The following is a 20,749-nucleotide window of genomic DNA, read 5'->3' as shown; positions in this document are numbered from 1 at the left end:
ATATATATATATATAATTCCCTTTTTATCTTCCATGGGTGGTCTCTCTCTCTCTCTCTCATCCTCTAAACTCGGTCCTCTACCAGAGGCCTGGGAGCTTACGGGTTCTGCCCAGTATCTTGGCTGTGCCTAGAACACTCTAAAAGGCAATACCTATTCTAACTTACATTAGGTTTGTATGGTTTACTCAAGTCTCACTAAATTATTTATTCGACTCCAGTAATGTGAGTCATGTACATGTTTGGCCTGAGAAAAGTACAAGACCGCGTTATTTTGAGTAAACTGGATTTGACTATTTTTGTTACTGGAGTGAATGCTTCAGCTCAGCAGTGAGCAGTAAAGTGAGGGAAGCTTCCAGAATGTTTGTGTTCTTGCACATTGGAAGAAGCAGAGCTTCTTTAATGAGTTATTCGTCTTCAGTATATTTTCATGTGTCATGTATGCCATTACTACTCGCAGGTTGATTTTTCTTTAAAAAGATGACACATATAAGTCTTTGTAGGCTAATATGCTAATGACTTCACATTAACAGACAAATATCAGATTTTAGCATAATGCCAATTTACAATGCAGATATCATCTATCCATGCTTTTGTGTCTCAGTTAAATATTTCGGTAAAACTTTGTAAAACACACATACACAAGGTTGTTTTTTTTTCTATTTCTCAAGGGAAAAAGGCAGATAAAAGCAGCTTACCTTTTAATTTAAAAATAGTTACCCCCGTAAACCTAATAAGGCATTTTGCTAACACTGGAAAAAACTACTGATGATACATGGTCAGTTATTTTTTTAAATTGTTACAGAGACATTTTGGCAGGCTCTTTTTTTATAGTACTGTTTTAATCTAGTCACAATGTAGTAAGTAGAAGCTAAATCTGCAGGATTTCCTCTCCGATTATAGTGAGACATGGAGTAATTATAAATTATTTCAGATCACCTTTTATTTGTATGGTATTTTGATACTCTGGCCTCAGTTTCTGTTAGCGGGAGCTAATGTTTATGTCAGCTATGCTACTTTAGCTCTTCGCAGTTAAGCGTGTATTTTTATAATCTCACTCAGCACAGTTTGAGTCTTTAATCCATAAAATTGATCTCTGGGTGGTTCTTACAGTATCTGTTTTGCCCAAAAGGTTGCAGTCAAATTCCTAAGCCATGTTGCTGACTGATATTTATATAGTTTGTGAGATATTTTGATTTGCCTTTTACTTTATTCTCTAAGTGAATATAATTAAGTGAAATAAATTGCCATTCGATTCTAATGTATTGACTTTCATTATAATCGGAGAGCAAAGCCTCCAGGTTTAGCTTCTACTTCAGAGGGCAGACCACTGACATGCTCCATCTTGCTTAGTTTGCCTGGCTATTTTTCTGGCCAGCGAACCATTTCACCACCCAGTGGTCGTTTTTCAGACCACTTACTCAAAAATGCACAATATGTCTATAAATAATTGTAGGATATTATAAGGAAGTGCTGAGATCTACCGTTTTCCACTGAACTAACGTATTTGCCACTTCGGCACAAGGACACTGAGAAACGTCAGAGGATAAAAACACTAGACTCAGAGCAAAACTCAGATGTCCCAGCTTTTACTAGCATGTAAACGCACACAAATCTGGGAGCTTCCCCAAAGCATGAAATGAGTCTCAAAAATAGTTGTGCACTCATAACCGGATCTGTGTGTAAATGTAGTTTTGTGTGTGTGTGTACCAGGTGACTTGTGTGTACTTTTTCAACATTTATAGACGTAGCAGCAGATTTATTTTATTTTTAAGGTTTACAAATCCATTTTTACACACACACTTATCCTTTTACGCAAGAACAAATCTTTTTACAAATGCACAAATCATTTTACATGTGCACAGATATTTTGAGACTATTTTCACTCCAATATTTCTCTGCCGTTCACACATTTAGGAGCTTGTGCAACTTTTTACCAAGGAAGAAAAAAAACACAAATCATATATTTAATTATATGTTGTTTAATAAATTAAGGTGAAAAAAATCCACAAACAGTATTTCGCTCATATGTCTATTGTAAAAAAAAAAAACTCTGGATATGATGCAGAGCTCACTCTCCTTTTTTCAGGGCTTGTTCTGAGTGGAACAGCTTCATATAGTCTGTGTTTTCTGCCTTAACACAATTGATTTTAGTTAACGGCTGATTAACAGTTTTTTATTATTTTTTTTTTCTTTGCTTAACTGTAGTTATATCAATTAGGTTTGTTAAAGCTGGAAAACATTGAGTGTTTCCCCGGGAATCAGAACTGAGAGCCACTGGTCTGCATGTTCTTTCCCATGAGGTGCCAACTTCCAGTATCATCAGTTCCATGAAAAAACATAATAAATATTTACAAAGTTGTCAAGGATGCGCTCACTTTTGTGAGGTACTGTAGAACTTTTAGCTGTCAGTGATTTATAGTTCTTATTCAAATTTTAATTTGAGAAGTTGGACATAAATGAGCTGTACTTTTAGTAACAAAATTACCCAAAGTCACATGACTAAGTAAAAAATAAATGTGAAAATGTTGAAAGTTCTCCATGGAAATCTTGTTCTTGGTCTGATCTTGTTTCTCTAATGTTCCATCTTTGATTGTTTGATGACAGTCATGCCATTTGCAGATTTTGCGATTCTTCAGACAAATGCTTTGTATAGTCTAAAATCGAGTCCCTCACATTTTTGAAATACACTGCAGTTGTTTCTCTCTACCTTTGCATTAGGAATTTTTTACTGTTCTTTTCAGGTTTAAGCACAATGATGTAGCACTTTGGGACAAAAATGCAAAGAAGAAGTCCTAAGGCTGAGGCTAAAATAGCAAAAACATGGACAGCTACAATGTATTTTCCTACAGTGCTCATGTAAACTGGGATAAAAGTAACCCAAACAGCAAAGAAAATGAGGATGCTGAAGGTGATGAACTTCGCCTCGTTAAAATTATCAGGCAGCTTTCGTGCCAAAAAGGCCAACACAAGGCACATGCAAGCCAGGACTCCAATGTATCCAAGAACGAGCCAGAAGCCGACGTCTGAACCAGTCACACATTCGACGATGATTGTAGAGCTGTGGTAGTCCGTATTGTGATTGGCATGAGGCGGACTGGTGAGCAACCAAATAAAACAGATAATAACCTTAAAAAAAGACAGAAAGATATGAAGGTAGTAATTTTCCCAGACAATGATGAAAAATTATTGCTCTAGTAGAAATGTTTTAGTACCTGGACAGCGGTTCCCAAAAGCACGCTGGCTCTCTGTTGTTTGGCTCCAAACCATTTCATGACAGGACTTCCTGGTAATCTCGACCTAAACGCCATTAGAACCACCACTGTCTTGGCTAGAAGGCACGAAAGGCAGAGTGCAAAACTGATCCCGAAAGCCGGATACCTGATCCGACACAGCCACTCTGAAGGCTTACCGAGGAACAGCAGACCGACAAGGAAGCATATGGTGAGAAACACCAGCAAGAGGAAGCTCAACTCCATGTTATTGGCTCGAACGAGAGCTGTGTCCTTGTATGTGTAGAATATGACAATGATCGCCAGGGAAACGGCAGCTCCCAGAACTGAGGCAGCACACAGCAGAACCCCCATAAACTCATGGTAAGACAGATACTCCATTGTTTTAGGGATGCAGAGATCTCTGGCTCTGTTGGGCCACGTGTCCCCGGAACAACGCGAGCAATCTAAAGAATCTGAATATGGAGAGAGAAGAGAAACCTTACCCGAGGTAACCCTGAGAATAACTTGGCCTCTGCTCCCGTTACACTATTGAACATCTGCCTCTCGCTTCAGAGAAATTCACATTACCTTGGAAAATAATAATCTGGCATCGCCTTATTATGCATTTGCCATGTATGCACAATTAATTCACCAACTAAACCAGGCTGCCACTGATTCTTTTTTTTTTTTTCTTGATAGACTGAAAGCTGCCACTATATAAGCCCTGATGATCTGGACTGTACATTTGTACTCAAGAATCAACACTATTGCAACTAATCTATCGCACCAATCAAATATTTCTGTATGTCACATACTAATCTAGCTACACCGTCTAAGATTCAGTTACCTCAGCATTACAATTGTTCGAAATGTCCAGCATTTGAGGTTGAGCTACTCTCTAATTATTTGTGGCTAATAATTATCTGACCACTTCAGGATACTATTCGCCCTTTGACATTTTATTTTCAGTCAGTTGATTCCTGAAGATAAAACAAAAAAACCGAGGGGGTTGATATTAAAAAATATCTACACGTTAATTAGTTAGAACTCATTCTTGAAAGATGACAGGATTTTATTTAGCAAAATCAGCTTAATTTGTTCATGCTAATCACTGTGTAATACATGTTTTTGTAATAAGCCAACACAGATGGCAAGATTAAAAAAATCTGATAGGGAGCCTCAATTTGAAAATCTGAATGAAGTGTCCTTCCCCTTCTTTCTCTGCTCTGTCTCCAAATGCGACTCTTTTCCACTAACTATAATATATCCATGGCAGAAACATTGGAGATTGGGCTTGTTTAACTTTTGACTCTATAGGGGATGACAACCAAGAAGTGGGTTTCACAGAAAAACACAGGAGAAACAGTGATGGGACAATTAGGGGGCTGTTGAAATGGACGCTTTCATACAGTTGGAGGAAACCCAGATGACATCCACAGACGCTAACTCCAAACGCAGCTTTATTTTCGATACCAAAGTAATTTTACTGATTTAACCAAATTTAAAGACAGTCAAGTTTGTTTATGATTAAACGAAGTGGTGAAAAAGTGTAGCAAAAGACGGGACATACCGGTTGTATTACTAAATTCTCCTTCGGCACAGGGCACACAATCATAACAGCAGACAGGTTCCCCTTTCCTCCTGGCAATACGGGAACCTGGAGGACAGCTGCTGCTGCACACAGACCGCAGAGCCTGAGAGGCAAAGTTCAGGCACTCAGACAGATGAGACTAAACAGGCAGCTTTCTTCTCTAATGGGCATATATTTTATCAAAAATATAGAACATGTTTATAAAATGTTAGCAACATATTTTTAAAAACTGAATACACAGCTGTATCTTTGAAAAGGATTGAGATTTGACATGGACAATAGTTAAACCTACATATTAATAATTAATTAATGTCAAGATTTTTTTTATATATTTTTATTCATTATTCAAAATTCACACATTATTCAGTGCAATATTTATTTAATTAAAAGTGTTTTATAAAGGTAATTGATTGCTCCAGTTTTTAACAAAAATGTCAACAATATTTCTAAAACAAAAACAAAAAAACCCATCAAAAATATTGGCATTTCAGAATATCTAACAAACTGCAACTGGTCATTTTCCAATAAATGTCTAAAAGGAGACTGTAAGAATAATTTAGCAAAGTATGCCGCACATAACTAGCAGTAATTTAAATGACGTGTCAATCAGCAGGGCACAGAAGCGTCTGAGCGGTGAACACGGTCTCAGGCCTGTTTGTGGAGAACGCACCTGCTTTCCCACCGGCCACATGATCACCGAGTCGTTTATGACCAAGCTGCTTCCAGCGGGAAGTGAGGCGTCATAAAAACCAACTTTCACCAAATCCAGAGAGCCGTCAGGCCCCGTCTGCCAGTTCATCAGATCATAATAAGCAATTGGGTCACCATTATGATCAAAGTTGACCTCCTCCCCCAGTGCGGAAAAATTGGCAACCTTCATGTAGTGAAGAAGCTAAGGGAATAGAAGCATGGAGTGTCAAACTTCAATTTCTGAAATATTACAACAAATGACAACTTGTAACCACTCTCACCTGCCAGGGTTTAAAATTCTTTGGATCTGCACAAGTGTTTCTGACGAACGGCCCCTCTCCAGCTTTGCAGTTACTCATATCTTGCAAGGCGTAGGCTACGAGATACACGGCTTTGTAGACGTTGTATGAAACTCGTAGCTGTGTCACATCAGAATACGGAGAGTAAACGTCGTGTAAGGCTTCAGTCCCCTTGCATGGTGTTCTGCTTTGTTGGCTTCCCAACCCGTGATTGTGAGCGTTGGCAGACCCGTTCAGCCGACAGTCGAACGTTTCCTCCCAGAATTCAGCCAAGAAAGCGATTCGATGAATGGCCGACGGTGTGAGAGCCGCGAGGTGTTGCTGCAGCCCAGGAATCACAGCAGCTCTCTGTATGGCAAATCCCAGAGTTCCCTTCAGAAGACTGGCTGAGTTTTCCCACAGCAACTTGGAGGTGGCCCAGGCCTCACTGGCGATCCACTGAAAGCCGGTCAGATTTTGACGTTGCATCTCTCTGAGGATGTCCTGCATCTCTGCCTCACCGGAAAAATTAATGATGACTTTTGAAGAAGTCATCTAGTGTTGGGAAAGTTAGAGAAAGTATTTAATTCAAATTCACTAAAACAGGATGAGTTAGACATGAAATGATAGGATACCAAACACTACTTTGTTTAGTGTCACATAACCTTGTGAAACGAGAAAGGAGAAACAAATTACTTGTCTTGTAGCTGAAACTAAACAACATAGTTTAGCATTAAAAAAAAAAAACAGAAATCTGTCACTGTTTGGACCTTCTAGCAGGTAAAATGTAGTAGCTGCAGCTCACATAACACACCTGAATAACATTCAGAAGCTTTTCAATGTGCTCGTGGCTCGGGCCTACTGGGTAGAAATGTGTGTAGGCGGCACACACACCGTAGCGCACCGATTCCTGGAGGAAAAGCTGGATGGCGAAGCGAGCATAATCGGATTCCACGCCGATTACTCCCACCCAGGTCCAGCCAAAGTAGCGGACCAGCTGGGCCAGGGCTTTTATCTGGAAGGCGTCACTGGGCATTGTCCTCATGAATGTGGGGAATTCCCTCTGATTACTCAGGCAGCTGCAGGAAGCAAAATAGCTCACCTAGAATTACAGCAAACAATGGTTGACATTTGTCGCTTGCTAGAACAGACTGTGGATGAAAGCATTGAATGACAGATAACAACATGGGCAGAGACCTAAACTTAAAACTGAAGGTTCAGCAGATTGTGGTTACTCATTGTACTGATTGTAATAGAGCACCAAGTAAATTGTATAACAAAAAGAAGCTCAAACAGTCGCACCAGTGGAATATGGAAAGAGCCCAGACTTCGTAGCAAAGCCATAGAGACACCAGAGCCAGCATCTCCTATGATTACTGGGGACACCGTTCTGTTGACAGCCTCGCATCCTAAACCAGCGGCTTCATCCTGACTCGCATTTCCCTTTGAGCCCTCCGGCTGTCCGTTAGCCAACAGGAAGGACGCTTTCAGGGAAACGGGTATATCATCGCAGCTGTCACGGATGTGGAAACCCAGCTTGAGTCGCGGCAGGATATCCGTGCGTCCGTTTATCTCTTTGATCGCAAAAGTCATGGTTTGCATCCAGCGCAGGGCACGAGCGCTGAAGCTGTAGACAAAGATAATCACAGGCTTCTTATAAAAAAGTGGCACAAGAAAATCAAACAAGCACATTTTAAACAGTTCAAGTCATTGCGTTGAACTTACTAGTTGTAAGTATTAGGTGTAGGCTTTACATTATATGTGAGAGGAGATGACACAGGACTGTAATGCAGAGGGAATAGACCCCCGATAACTACATCGCCGTCCTCATAAAGACTTTTTCTCTCTTCTTCTCCCAGGAAAGCACAGATATCAAGAGCAGCAGATGAGCCATGATTTCCTCTAAACAGAGACAGAAAGAGGAGGAGAATTACATGCAGCAGTCGCATGTTTGCCTCAGGGAAAATTAAAAAAACCTGTCCCCAGTTTTCACAGACGGAGAAGATTACAATATAGTTAGGCACTCCGGATTTTTATACTGTAGATGGCACAAACAAATCTGAGGGAGCCGCCCAGACCCAATGGTTGTGACATAGTTGGTGGTGATATAATTTTTTTCCGATGAATAATGCTGACAAAATTACTATTCGTATTTAAACTTTTTTGTGTGGTTGTTGAAACTGATTACGTCTTCTTAATTTTTAAGCTTTTAAGCTCGTTAGAGCTGAAGAGTCAAATGGTGTTTTGCAAGACAAATTTATATCTATAAATACTTATATGGTGCAATTTGTGTTGTTATTTTTGCATACTGGCTGAGGTGGCTGCTTCTTCACATCCATTCAGATTTCAGCTAGAGTGCTTCTCTGAGGATTTTTTTTTTACAGTTTTCTTGTCAAATCAAGACACAGCTCCTTCAGACTAGCATCAGCATTTAGCAAACATTGTTGTGCTGATGTACTGAAGGCGAAGTCTCAGAAAGAGTAGGGGCTTCTTAAGGAGACGGAGACCCAATTTTTAAGGCACTGCATTAGTTGTCATGTTTGATATGTACCGTAACATAAAATGGCACTATGTGCCTGGAAAATATATAAGTATTGAACCATATTGATCATATTTACATCTGTAAGAAATGTGGTAAGCTAGACACACCATTACATTTATTGTGTATTGTGGTAGTAGCATTTTGTTGTGTTTTTTTTTTCTCCAAAAGAGAGTTGTGTACTTCACAAAATGATTATGAAGAAAGAATCTTGTGTGGAAATATTGGAGCAATATGTCGAGGCAGCAGCCAAAAAATTAGGGTTTGGGTACAAATGTGTCTTCCAAATGGACGATAACACTGTCTAATTACCAAAACAATGTAATTGATTAAAGACAATTTTAAGTCATTGTCTTTAATCATCTTAGGAAATCCATTCCACACATGTACATAACAACTGAGTTAAAAAATAAATCTTGTGTTTTTCATCAGTAACTCTGTTTTGCTGTCAACAGCAGGCGAAAACCCATCAGAAAACATACGATGGTTGACTGATATGTGTTACTGTCAAGTTAAAACAAAAACAATAATTGCCCATAATGAATAAATACTAGCCACAAAGAAAAGAAATTACACATGTGTCACAAAGAACTGTAAATACATGTTGTTCTAATTTTAAAAAACTCAATTGGCTTATTTAGATTTTTTTTCTCACATGAAATTATTCAATTTGCTCTGATCACTTTCAGTAAACCATGCGAGGCTATGAAATATCCAATTACATCACACTGTGCCGAGAGATAACAAGGTTGCTTTCTGTATATAAGCTGCCTAATTCCAAGCTCTCTGGAGTTTTGACTTTGACTGTCAGCATGCCTCCACTTGCTTTATTTTCTTTCATTTTCTATGCTTTGTCTTTCACACATGTTTCTAGATACGCTTCTACAGCTACCGCAGCTGAAGACTGCATTCTCCGAAATAGCTTTCAGCCAGGCTTCGTTGCAGAAGGCGACTTTATAATCGGAGGGATTTTTCCTCTTCATTATAACCAGGAAATGCCTGATCAGAACTACACCTACACACCACCACCGGTGAAGTGCAACGGGTGAGCCTAATGGAGAAACTTGTTTTTTTTGGGGGGTTATTGCTAAAATTGGGGGGATTTTGTTCTCTGTTGTTTAGAATCAGTTTGGATATAAATACACCTGCTGGTAGTTAAACCAGTCGAGCTGCAGAGATTACATTTCTGTTTTAGGAGATAAAGAATGCTTGCTTTACGGTGCACAAAGATTTTTTTAGGTTCTTTTTGCATCTGATTCATTGCCGTGTTAGTCATATTACTATATAACCCAATACTTGTTTGATTCTTTGATTCACTGAATGGTCTAATTATATGATATTGTAGTTAAGCAATTTATGTATTATAGAACATGAGTGCATATTGAAAATATGGACAAAGAAAACAATTTAGTTCTTTAAAAGTAAAAAATAAAAATGCAGTTTCTTCTGTCCCAGCAACATTTCTGTCTCTAACTACTTTGTTCAATATGCGTGTGTGTGTGCGTGTGTGCGTGTGCGTGCGCATGTGTGTGCATGCATTTGCATCTGTGCTGAACCACAGGTTTGATCCCAGGGCTTTCCGCTGGGTTCAGACCATGAGGCTGGCAGTGGAGGAGATAAACGAGAGCACAGAGCTACTGCCAAATCACACCCTGGGTTACAAAATTTTTGATTCTTGTGCGTACCCGCTGACGGGCCAGAGGGCTGCTCTGGCAGTGCTGAACGGGCTGAGCGAGGCCGACTCTCCCATGTGCTCCGGAGCCTCTCCCATGCTGGCTGTGATCGGGGAATCGGGATCCGCTCAGTCCATCGTGGTTTCCAGACTCCTGCGACCGTTCAGGATCCCTATGGTAACGGCATCTCCTTTTCTTTGCAGTCACTTGAGCATCTTAAGCTGACCCTAAGCCTTACCCTCAGATCAGCTACTTCTCATCGTGCGCCTGCTTCACCGACAGAAGAAAGTATCCCACATTTTTCAGAGTAATTCCTAATGACGACTACCAGGTATGACTTTATGTTACCGCTTGTGTAACGTAGAAAAGGAAGTTGTGAATTTTGCATCTCTAAAAAATTTACAAATGTAATCACTTGCTGTAGTCATACTTTGTGAAGACATTTGACGTGGACACTTTGATGTCTTTAAAATGTAATTTCCAAACGTTATTTGAAAATTACCTACCCTTTTTCTTACTTGCTGAAAAAGGTGAAGGCCATTGCTCAACTTCTGCTGCACTTCAACTGGACTTGGGTCGGACTTATTCGAGGAGACCATGAATACGGGCGTTTTGCGGTGCAAGGCTTACTGAGGGAGTTACAGGGCAGCAGTGTGTGTGTAGCTTACCAAGAAATGATCCCTCTGCTCTACAACACACAGCGGGCTCTGGAGATTATGCAGGTACATTTTTAAAGAAGCAGTTATCATGCAAAAGAACTCTAAAGTGATTTAAAAGTGTTTATTCTTAAATATGGGGAGAGTCGTATTTAAAAATAGTTGGTCATAGTAAAATAAAAATCCAACTAAATCTCCCTTTAGTTGGTTTCCAGTTCCTTTAAGTTTGTGAATATAAACAATGTAAATTAACTTTAGAAATTAGTAAGGATTATTTGTTTTTCTGCTGACTGAAGTAAAAATAAATAATAATTTTCTTGATTTTTCTTGAATGAAGGATACTGAAAATGTACTTAACTTTGACTTTTTCATTTTTTAAGTCAAATATTTACACAGCCATTATTTGTGTGTACCATTGCGCCCTTACAGCACAAGTCACAAATTTGACCCTTGACATCTACAGTGTGTCCTGGCTGTAGCAACTCTATTTAAAGAGTTTTTTTTCTAAATAATTAGAACTTTCAGGTATTTTTTTAAAGAGAAAGAGACACAAAGGCAATTGGATTATGAAAACATGTGGATTCAACAAATGAAAAGATGTAATTAAAGTACTCAAATTATTCTCCAATAATTTGGCTTCGGAGAAGAATTACTGTGATACAAATACATAGAATTTAATATATTCCAAACATTTAAGGTAAAATTAATAGCGATCCAAGTAGTAACAAGTTATTCTTTACAAAATGTTAGGATTTACTTGCATAAGTGAAGAGTTGAAAAGTTAGCAGATTGCATTGTGTTTTTGTTTTGACTTTTTGACCTTCTTCCATTTTGAAAAAAAAAATAAAAAGGTCATGCGGCGCTCTTTGGCAAAAGTAGTGGTGGTATTCTCAGCCGAAGGGGAAATGACGCCGTTCCTCAGGGACTACATGAAGCAGAACATCACCGGAATCCAGTGGGTGGCGAGTGAAGCCTGGGTCACGGCGTCCGTCTTTACGGGGAGGGAGTTTTACCCCTACCTGGGGGGCACCATTGGCTTCGGCATCAGAAAGGGTCACATTGCCCAACTCGGTGACTACCTGCAGACAGTCAGCCCTCAGCGATATCCTGACAATGTTCTGGTGGGCGAGCTGTGGGAGGCTCTGTATGGCTGCAGTCCGTTTCCGTCCTCTGCCAACCATTTCCCAGTTTGTTCAGGGCAAGAGGATCTGCTGAAGCAGCACTCGGCCTACATGAACACGTCCAGCCCCAGGGTGGCCTACAACGTCTACAAGGCCGTGTACGCAGTCGCTCATTCGCTGCACAACCTCCTTCTTTGTCAGTCCGGCAACGGGCCTTTTGAAAACGATTCATGTGCTCAAAGCAACAACATACTCCCCTGGCAGGTATGACGATGAAGCATTTGTTGTTTGAGGAGTAAATAAAGCCCATTGCTTTTGTTTGTTCTGTTATAAATCTCCTCCCCCCCCATTAGCTTCAGTACTACCTGCAAGAAGTGAAGTTCAACATGGCAGGGGAGGAGGTAAATTTCGACCTGAAAGGCGACTCGGTGCCGTACTATGACATCATCAATTGGCAGAGAGGCACGACTGGGAGCATTGAGTTTGTCAACGTGGGGTTGTTCGACGGGACTAAGCCTGGAGGAGAGGAGCTGGTGATCCAGGAGGAAAGAATGATGTGGGCAGGCCATCAGAGTGAGGCAAGCTGCTCACACTGTGTTTTTACCTTCATCAGATGCCAACTGTTGAAGTTCTGTAGGTTAAGATGGAGGTAAGTAGGGCGAATAGGATGGATTGGATCTGATTTGACCCCATTATTGTCCATTACGTAAAGTCCGTTAGGCAGTAAAGATTGTATTTTAGCGATGGTCTTCAACGTGCCCAAACAGTGTGATTCAACAGCCCCTTTGAAATCATCTTTTCTTTTGTGATATACCTCAATTTCAACTGAAAGGTCACATCACGGAATAGAGGATTGAAGTATAATTTTATTTCTATCATGACTGTAGTTTGATTGCTAAAAAAGCTGATTTTTTTGGTCATTTGAAGAACCGTATTGTCCCTGTAAAGGTGCCAGTGTCTGTGTGCAGTCCCAGCTGCCCTCCAGGCTCCAGGAAAGCTGTCCGTCGTGGGGAGCCTGTTTGCTGCTTTGACTGTGTACCATGTGACAGCGGCAAAATTAGCAATCAGACAAGTGAGACTGAAAATCACAGCGACTTAAGTATTGACCATAGTACTGTCACATTTATCTATTTTGTTTTCTTTTCTTTGCTGTTCTCTTTTCTCTAGACTCAGTAGAATGCATATTTTGTCCTGAGGACTGGTGGTCAAACCAAGACAGAACAAGCTGCATCCCCAAGAAGGTGGAGTTTTTGGCCTATGATGCCTTGGGCATTCCCCTGACAGTCATTTCAGTAGTGGGCGCCTCTCTCACTGTCGGCGTTTTTGTCGTGTTTTTCCACCACAGAAGCACGGCAGTCGTGCGAGTGAACAACTCAGAACTGAGCTTTTTCATCCTGTTCGCTCTGACGCTCTGCTTCCTGTGTTCTCTTGTTTTTATCGGAGAGCCCACCGTTTGGTCCTGCATGCTCCGTCACACCGCCTTTAGCATCACGTTTTCACTCTGCATCTCCTGCATCCTGGGAAAGACTCTGGTTGTTCTGGCTGCTTTCACGGCCACCAGGCCAGGGGACAACATCATGAAGTGGCTGGGGCCCAAGCAGCAGCGAGCCATTATTTTCAGCTGCACTCTCGTCCAGGTGGTGATCTGTGCCGCCTGGCTAATTGATGCCCCACCTTATCCGAGTCGAAACACCAAATATGAACGCTCAAAGATCATACTGGAGTGCAGCGTCGGGTCAAGTCTTGCATTCTGGTGCGTCTTAGGATACATCGGCCTCCAAGCATGTCTCTGCTTTGTGCTGGCATTCCTGGCTCGAAAGTTGCCCGGAAACTTCAACGAGGCTAAGTACATCACCTTCAGCATGCTGATCTTCTCCGCTGTGTGGCTCGCTTTCGTCCCCGCGTACTTAAGCGCCCCCGGAAACTACGCGGGTGCCGTTGAGTCCTTCGCCATTTTGGCCTCCAGCTTTGGATTATTGTTTTGTCTGTTTGCCCCAAAATGTTACATTATTTTGCTAAAACCAGAGAAAAATACAAAGCAGCACCTTATGGGTAAAGAAAAACGGTAACTTTTTTTTTTCTTATTTTTTAATAAATTGCTCACATTTCAACTAGCGTAATATGTATTTTGTATTTTATTGAACTCATGTCATTCTGTTTTTGTTTTTTTTTTCGTTTTTTTACTGGTTTTCATTGAACTTTGCAATGAATGTTTCTGCTTTTGTAAGATAGTGCAATTTCCTGTGAGCGAGAAAGTAAAGTATATGACAAAGACACGTCAATTTTGTGTATCTTATGTGACTTGCCAGAAATAAAAAGTCTTCTCCGTTGTTTTGAGAATTTTCTTTTTTCTTTCTTTTTTGTTCTCACAATTTTTAAGGTAAGTTAAGATATTTTTATTTATACAGCACATTTTCAGCAGCAAGGCAGATCAAAGTGCTTTACATGAATTAGAAGGAAATACAACAAAATTACAAACCAAAGGAAACAACAAACTATAAAACAACATATTGGTTCCCCTTGTTTAATAAGAATAAATAGTCCATAATTTATAAACTAGAAGAGGTTTGTCTGTATCCTTGTTCTGCTAAAAATAAATGGTACTTTCTAAAAAATTTTTCTAGATTTGTAAACGTCCTGCAACTTTCAGCTGTGTCTCCAAACACACCTGAGTCTAATAATGAGACCAATAGCAGAAATTAATACAACATGCATTCTCATGATGAGTGTGGTACGGAACGGTTCCTCTGAAAAAAAATGTAAACAAATTGTTGAAACAGATGTCTTGTTTTTATTCTGATCCAAAGAAGATTTGCATACAACTTTAAAAAGGCATTTTAATAGGGATAGCAACAACGGAAAAAGAAATTGTGTTTATTTGATAAAAAAAAAAAGAAAAAGGTATATGGATTTTTATCTATATTTTCCAGTCATACCTTTTCTAATGTTCCTTTCAGGATGAAGAAGAATTATGTAACATTTGGGTACAAAGATGCACAACAAAAGACCAAAACTGGAAGCCAGTATTGCAAATATCTCCACTGCTACTGAGAACTTTCCGGGTGAACTGACGTAAGCTGGGATGAAACAGATCCACACCGCCCAGAAAATCAGCATGCTGAAGGTGATGAGCTTGGCTTCATTGAAGGTGTCCGGCAGCTTCCGTCCGAGGAATGCCAGCAAGAGGCACACAAACGCAAGCAGGCCGATGTAGCTCAGCAGCAGGTAAAACCCAAGAGGCCACGGCTCCTTACACTCCAAAACAATCTGATTGGGGCGAGGAATACAGAGTTGTAACCTTGTTTTTGTGATTGAATTTGACAGGATGAGCGTCAAGACTCGCTTTTCTTACTTTTCCATATGAAGCTTGATATGTGGGATTTCTGATAGGGAATGGAGGTGCACCCAAGAGCCAGCCAACACACAGACAAATCTGAGAGAACAAAGAACAATAACGTAACACTTGCAATATCGTAATAGTAAATGGCAATAGTAATTATAGAAAACTGTGTAGGGTTGGCACCGCAGCAGGTTTTTTCCACCTGAGGAGTCGTTGTGCAGAAGATCATAGTCCTCTGTTGGGTTGGACCAAACAGTTTCAGACCCCCGGAGCTCGGTATGTTGGCCCGGAAGGCCAAAAGAACGACAACAGTCTTGACCAGGAGACAGGACAGGCAGATGACGAAGCTAATCCCAAACGCCGCCTGGCGCAGCATGCATGTCCACACCGAGGGTTGGCCAATGAACACCAGGGAACAGAGGAAGCAGAGCTTCAGCGACAGAAGAAGCAGGAAACTTATTTCGGAGTTGTTGGCCTTAACGATGGGCGTGGTGCGAAAACGATGGAAGATCACAGTAATGATGGCTGTCAGGACGACGCCAAGCAAGGTCAGCAGAACCAGGACGATGCCCATGGTCTCGCTGAAAGATAGGAACTCTTCAACACCTGCGACGCATTTCACCTTGTCTTTGTCGGACCAGTAGGAGTCGGGGCATTTAATGCACTCGGTGGAGCCTACGGGGACACAGAAAACATTGAATGGAAAGAAAAGAAAATCCAGTAAAATTTGTGGAAAATTTTACTGTTCTAAACAATTTTTGTAGCATTAGTGATGTACAACAAAGCGATGATAAAAAGTATAAAATTATTGATTATTTAAATTAACCTTTTTAATTTCAGCAACATATCTACGGACTGAGAGTGGAAATACCCAACCAGAGTTCCAATTTAACTCTCACAGAGAATCTGAGGATGGGCTTAAAGATTAGGGTGATGGCAAGAAGTCCTTCCAACTTCAAAGACTTGAAGCTCTTTTGAATAAGAGAAGAAATTTTCAAAAGGCAGGCTAGTAGAAAGGGAATGACTGCTGTAATGCCATTTAGGGCTGAAACAATTAATCGAATCAATTGTGATTAATCGATAGTTGAAGTAATCGTTGACTGATTTAGTAATCAATTCATTGCTAACTGGAGTATAAAGACTGTAAAATATGCCATTTGCTGAAAGAACAACATCCTCAGAGGAGTAATTAACTCAGAATGTTACCAAAAATAAATACATTTTGCAAGTTCTTTGTCTGTACATATGTCCCTCCAAAACCCTTGTAAGTGATTTAGTTTCACCTTGTTTAAGGTCTGTAAAAATGTATAATTTCCTATTAAGCACCTTTTACTGCCCTATTATTAATCGGTTAATGCATAAAGAAGTCAGTAGATCAGCTCTACACTGTTCTGATGTCAACAGAAGCAGAAACACTGAATTTTTTACATGTTGATGTTAGAAATATTTTTTTAGCTGTAGTTGAATCCTTTGCTAGAAATGGTCAAGCATCAAGGCCCAGTTATCAAACTCAAGGCGATAAAATGTTTATTTATTTAAAAAAGGAAGTGAAATATTTGACATTTTATCTATTTCCAACAGTGTATGAAATAACCTTAATCTGTTAATAAAAATATGCAGAATGCGCCCGTTTTTCATCTGATTAACCAAACTTCTTGGTTGAATGGGAAATAACTTACAATCTGGAAAGGGTACAAACAATGTGGCTTTAGCTTTGCAAATTAAGAAAAAAAAAGAAAAAAGAATTGGCTGCCTGTCTGGTTGCTGATCTCTCCATCCGCACAAGGCAGGCAGTCAAAGCAGCAAGGAGGTTTTCCTGGACGTCTGGCCTGTCGGCTGCCTGGGCGACACGGAGCGCTGCACTGAGACACGGGCACCTAAAGGTCGACCAGAAAAGCACAGCAGAAATTAAACACAGCTGGTTTACAGAGTAAAAAATACTGAAATTTAATTTAGACATCACCTGTGACTGGCCTCCTGTCCATACAATAATGCTGCCATTTATCTTCAGCTGTTGTCCCTGTGGAGCTGAACCATCATAGCCTCCTACTTTAACAAATCTGTTGATGACATGAAAAAACTAAATAAAATCAAGCTGAGGTTCAGGAATGTGCATCAGGTATAAGATAAGATGAGATAAGATCATTTATTAGTCTCTCATAGGAGAAATTTGTCTAGCAGGGGCAGGCTACAATACATTAAAATAGATGCAGGGATAAGAATAATAAATAAGAAAGTGACATAAAAATAATGGCCAAATAATGAAGTCAGAGCCCGCAAAGAACATTTCTGCTACAAAACAAGTTTGATATTTGACCTGATTTTCCCCTTGCTGTCCTTCTGCCAGTTAATGATGTCATATAAAGGGACCGGCTCTCCGTTAGCGTCAAAGTAAACTCTCTCCTGAAACTGATTTGTGAAATTTCCCTTTTTCAGATGGTCCAGCAGCTGTTTGAAAAGAAGGCAAAAAACCTCACAAAAAAGCAAAAAGCTTTAAAAATGAAGCAGTGATTTGGTTTTCAGCAGCTGTTTCACAAACCTGTCCTGCAGTGAATTCTGTGTTCTTGTCACACATACCCTCATTTATTCCTGCAGAGTCACAGTTAAGTAAGTTGTGGAGAGCGTGGGCGATGGCAAACACGGCCTTATACACATTGTAGGATATTCTGACCCGAGATACGTCAGTGTAGCTGCTTGACGTGAGGCTCAGGTCTTCCGAGCCTGTACATACAGGCTTTGGATCAGCATTTATACGTTCGTTGGATTCCCTTTCCTTTGTCACAACAGACGTTTTTTGAGAGTCCAGATTGAATCTGTGATCTAGTGCATTCGCCTCGTTTTTATTAGTCACATTTAGATCAAACTGGAGCTGACATCCAAACTGCTCCTCCCAGAACATGTTGATGAACTCCATTCCCGGCTCGGGAGACGGATGGACATTAAGGAGGAACTCTTTCAACCCTGGGATATTGACTCCGGGGAAGGAGAAGCCAAGCGTTCCCTCTAAAAGGCTGTGGAAGTCCGGAAACGTCAGAAGGCCGGCCGTCACCCAGGCTTCACTGGCCACCCACTGGATCCCTGTTACATTTCTACGAGAAAGCTGGATATGTACGGAAACAGAAACACACTGGTTAGCACAAGAAAAAAAAAAAGTCATTTTTATGATCTGATCTTTGACAATATATTAACATAATGCATCCTGAATGCAGCACATCTTCTCTTTTCTGCACATAAACAGAGACCCTCACTTCCAGGAACAAATCCAAAAGTTGTCCTTCTGCCGCAAAAACCACCACCACGTTTGCGGTGGAGATCTGCAGCATGTCCGCCATGTCCTGAATCTCAGCCGCTGTCGGTGATTTCGGAATAGTCAGGTGGAAAGCCACGCAGCCACCGCTGTGTCCAAAGTGACTGGAGAACTCCTGTATGCCATACTGACTGTAGTCATCCTGGAATGAGCATTGAATGGGGTCAGTGAAATAAAATAAAGAGTTGATTTGTTGAGTAAGAACAAATAAGCCTGATCTTACTGTCGTCCCGATGGTGCCCACCCACTGCCATCCTAAGAATGTGACCAGCTGCACCAGACCTCCGACTTGGAAAAGGTCGCTCGGCACAGTCCGCAAAAATGACGGATACACGTGCTTGTCGTTGAGGCAGGTGCAAGTGGCAAAATAACTCACCTAAGATGAGGCAGAAGGTTTTTTGTTTTGTTTTCATTTAAATTTTTTACAGCAAAGCACTTAAAAACATCTTTGCACAAAATGCCGTCTTCTTGCTTTTCTTACCAGCGGGATGTGGAAAGAGCCAAGAACTTGAGCTACAGCCCTTGTTGGGGACGACGATGCGAGACCAATGACGGCGGGGATGGGAGAGCCAGACAGACAGCTGGGAGTTTCATCATCCCGCGTTGTTAATAACGTTTGCGCCTCTTCGCCTGTCAGGTTTATAGCATTTTTAATTCCCAGCATTTGCTCGCCACCAGCCGCAGACTCTGAGGAAGTGACTAAGGAGAAAAGTGCCTGCAGGCTACTGTGGACATTGTCACAGCTGTCCAAGATGCGGTAGCCGAGCTTGACACCAGGCAGGAGGCTGGACTTGTTGTTTATTTCCTCCACGGCAAACGCCATCGTCATCATCCAGCGGAAGGCTCTGTGATCAAATCTGCCAAAACACAGTTTGAATGTTTGTCGAAACATGTTAAACGCCCCATGCATCTGACGTCGTCATATTTACCCGCTGCAAGGTGTGGCCAGGGGTTTGCTTTGGTAGCTGTGCTGAAGCTCAGAGGCCAGATAGTGCAAAGGGAAAAATCCCCCTATGACAACATCCCCGTCCATCTGCAAGGCGAGAGGCTCATTGTCTTCTGCTTTCACGCACTGAGTTGAAGCAGATTGAAAAGCTCTCGTTTCCTCCATCTGCAGATCATCACTTTTCTCTATTAAAGTACTTTCTCTTTTCTCTGCTCTTTCTTCTGTACTCAAAATGTTTCTTTTTTCTACAGAATGACTAAAACCTGACAATGCAATGAAAAGAATGCTAAATAAAACACAAAGATGCAGAGCCTGAGAAAAGTTTAATGAATTCCCCATACTGACCCCATAAAGACTCTGATCACCTAACGAAGACCGAGACCGACGACTGGGTCAGGATAAATTACAAAGTGTTATTATGCGAGCTGCATTTCATTAGCAAGATTAGTCATCGCCAGTTCGACCAATCACAGTGAGAAGAAACAGCACGGAAAAAAGTAAATTACCTTTTGTCATGTAGATACCAACCACGCTTAGCAGAAAAAAAAATACTTATATTAACATTCAAATTAAAAAAACGTGTTTTGAAGCTAATGTTTTCAATTTGAATTTAAAGACTTTTAACTATAACAAATAAAATTAATACTGAAAACACAAGAAATGACTACATTTTGGGGGTAAAATGAAGAGATTTACTCAATTAAACAGCAAACAAAAAGCGTTTGCAAAGAAAACTAAAGCTGAAAACCTTCTACACATGATGTGATCCAGCGGTTGTCCTTGATTTTCAGTCTGATCTTTAATGGATTATCATGATAACAACAGATTGTGTATTGTTTTATTTTCTTTTTAGACATATCTTGATCATCTCCTCAAATGCTCATTTTTATATCTGCATTTTAGGAACATTTTTTTTAAATGCAAATGACAAGTCAATATTTTGGCCAAGATTAATGAAACAAAATTTGAAAATCAATGTCCTTGTTTATATGGGAAATGTTCTTGTTAAAGAAGTTTTACTATAATTAAATTCATAAAATTACATGAAGAAATGACTGAGCCAAACCCCTTTGGTTTGAATATTTATTGAAGTAGAGAAAGGAAGAAATAAGTGTAGTACACCCAGGTTTTCAGTAACAAAGACAACATGGATATCATATGGTCATATGGTGAAAAAATATGATACAATTAGTTTTTGTTCATCAAATATTTCTTAGTGTTTTTCTCTGGCTGAAACAAAATGATGAAACACTTTGGAGCAAATATACACAGTATCAGTCCAAAACTAGAGGCCAGAATAGCAAATATCTCCACAGCCACAGTAAATTTTCCAGGAGAGCTGACATAAGCTGGGATGAAGGTGATCCAGACGGCACAGAATATCAACATGCTGAA

The 20,749-nt window shown here is 40.4% G+C and overlaps 3 protein-coding genes across 3 annotated transcripts in view; 1 reads left to right on the top strand and 2 right to left on the bottom strand.

Annotated features, from left to right (window-relative positions):
• Positions 1–2,029: 2,029 nt before the first annotated feature.
• LOC103474243 (extracellular calcium-sensing receptor-like) lies at positions 2,030–7,721 on the bottom strand. The gene is made up of 8 exons (XM_008425076.2): positions 7,498–7,721; positions 7,075–7,399; positions 6,587–6,874; positions 5,776–6,327; positions 5,475–5,696; positions 4,784–4,907; positions 3,214–3,686; positions 2,030–3,127 (listed from the first exon to the last, which is right to left on the bottom strand). Exons 1-8 carry the CDS (start codon positions 7,719–7,721, stop codon positions 2,705–2,707), a joined length of 2,631 nt encoding a protein of 876 aa, XP_008423298.2. The 3' UTR covers positions 2,030–2,704.
• A 1,497-nt stretch (positions 7,722–9,218) lies between these two features.
• On the top strand, positions 9,219–14,091 carry LOC103474244 (extracellular calcium-sensing receptor-like). The gene is made up of 8 exons (XM_008425078.2): positions 9,219–9,356; positions 9,873–10,161; positions 10,229–10,315; positions 10,515–10,706; positions 11,492–12,025; positions 12,115–12,321; positions 12,689–12,833; positions 12,929–14,091. The coding sequence occupies exons 1-8, from the start codon at positions 9,307–9,309 to the stop codon at positions 13,828–13,830; spliced, it is 2,406 nt and encodes an 801-aa protein (XP_008423300.1). The 5' UTR covers positions 9,219–9,306; the 3' UTR covers positions 13,831–14,091.
• Positions 14,092–14,579: 488 nt separating this feature from the next.
• Positions 14,580–20,749, bottom strand: part of LOC103474276 (extracellular calcium-sensing receptor-like) — a 14,650-nt gene continuing 8,480 nt past the window's right edge. The window contains exons 9-21 of the mRNA XM_017308113.1: positions 19,338–19,480; positions 19,109–19,265; positions 18,890–19,030; positions 18,632–18,784; positions 18,350–18,550; positions 17,966–18,201; positions 17,641–17,869; positions 17,419–17,549; positions 17,065–17,161; positions 16,855–16,978; positions 15,304–15,776; positions 15,114–15,194; positions 14,580–15,028 (exon numbers count right to left, since the gene is read on the bottom strand). Of these exons, the coding sequence (XP_017163602.1) occupies positions 14,675–15,028; positions 15,114–15,194; positions 15,304–15,776; positions 16,855–16,978; positions 17,065–17,161; positions 17,419–17,549; positions 17,641–17,869; positions 17,966–18,201; positions 18,350–18,550; positions 18,632–18,784; positions 18,890–19,030; positions 19,109–19,265; positions 19,338–19,480 (2,520 nt within the window). The 3' untranslated portion in view covers positions 14,580–14,674. The remainder of the gene's footprint in view (positions 15,029–15,113; positions 15,195–15,303; positions 15,777–16,854; positions 16,979–17,064; positions 17,162–17,418; positions 17,550–17,640; positions 17,870–17,965; positions 18,202–18,349; positions 18,551–18,631; positions 18,785–18,889; positions 19,031–19,108; positions 19,266–19,337; positions 19,481–20,749) is intronic.

Source organism: Poecilia reticulata, linkage group LG13, assembly GCF_000633615.1.
Source record: "Poecilia reticulata strain Guanapo linkage group LG13, Guppy_female_1.0+MT, whole genome shotgun sequence".
NCBI classification, from domain to species: domain Eukaryota; kingdom Metazoa; phylum Chordata; class Actinopteri; order Cyprinodontiformes; family Poeciliidae; genus Poecilia; species Poecilia reticulata.
The sequence above is the reverse complement of the archived record's forward strand: the minus strand, read 5'-3'. Positions and strand labels throughout refer to the sequence as shown.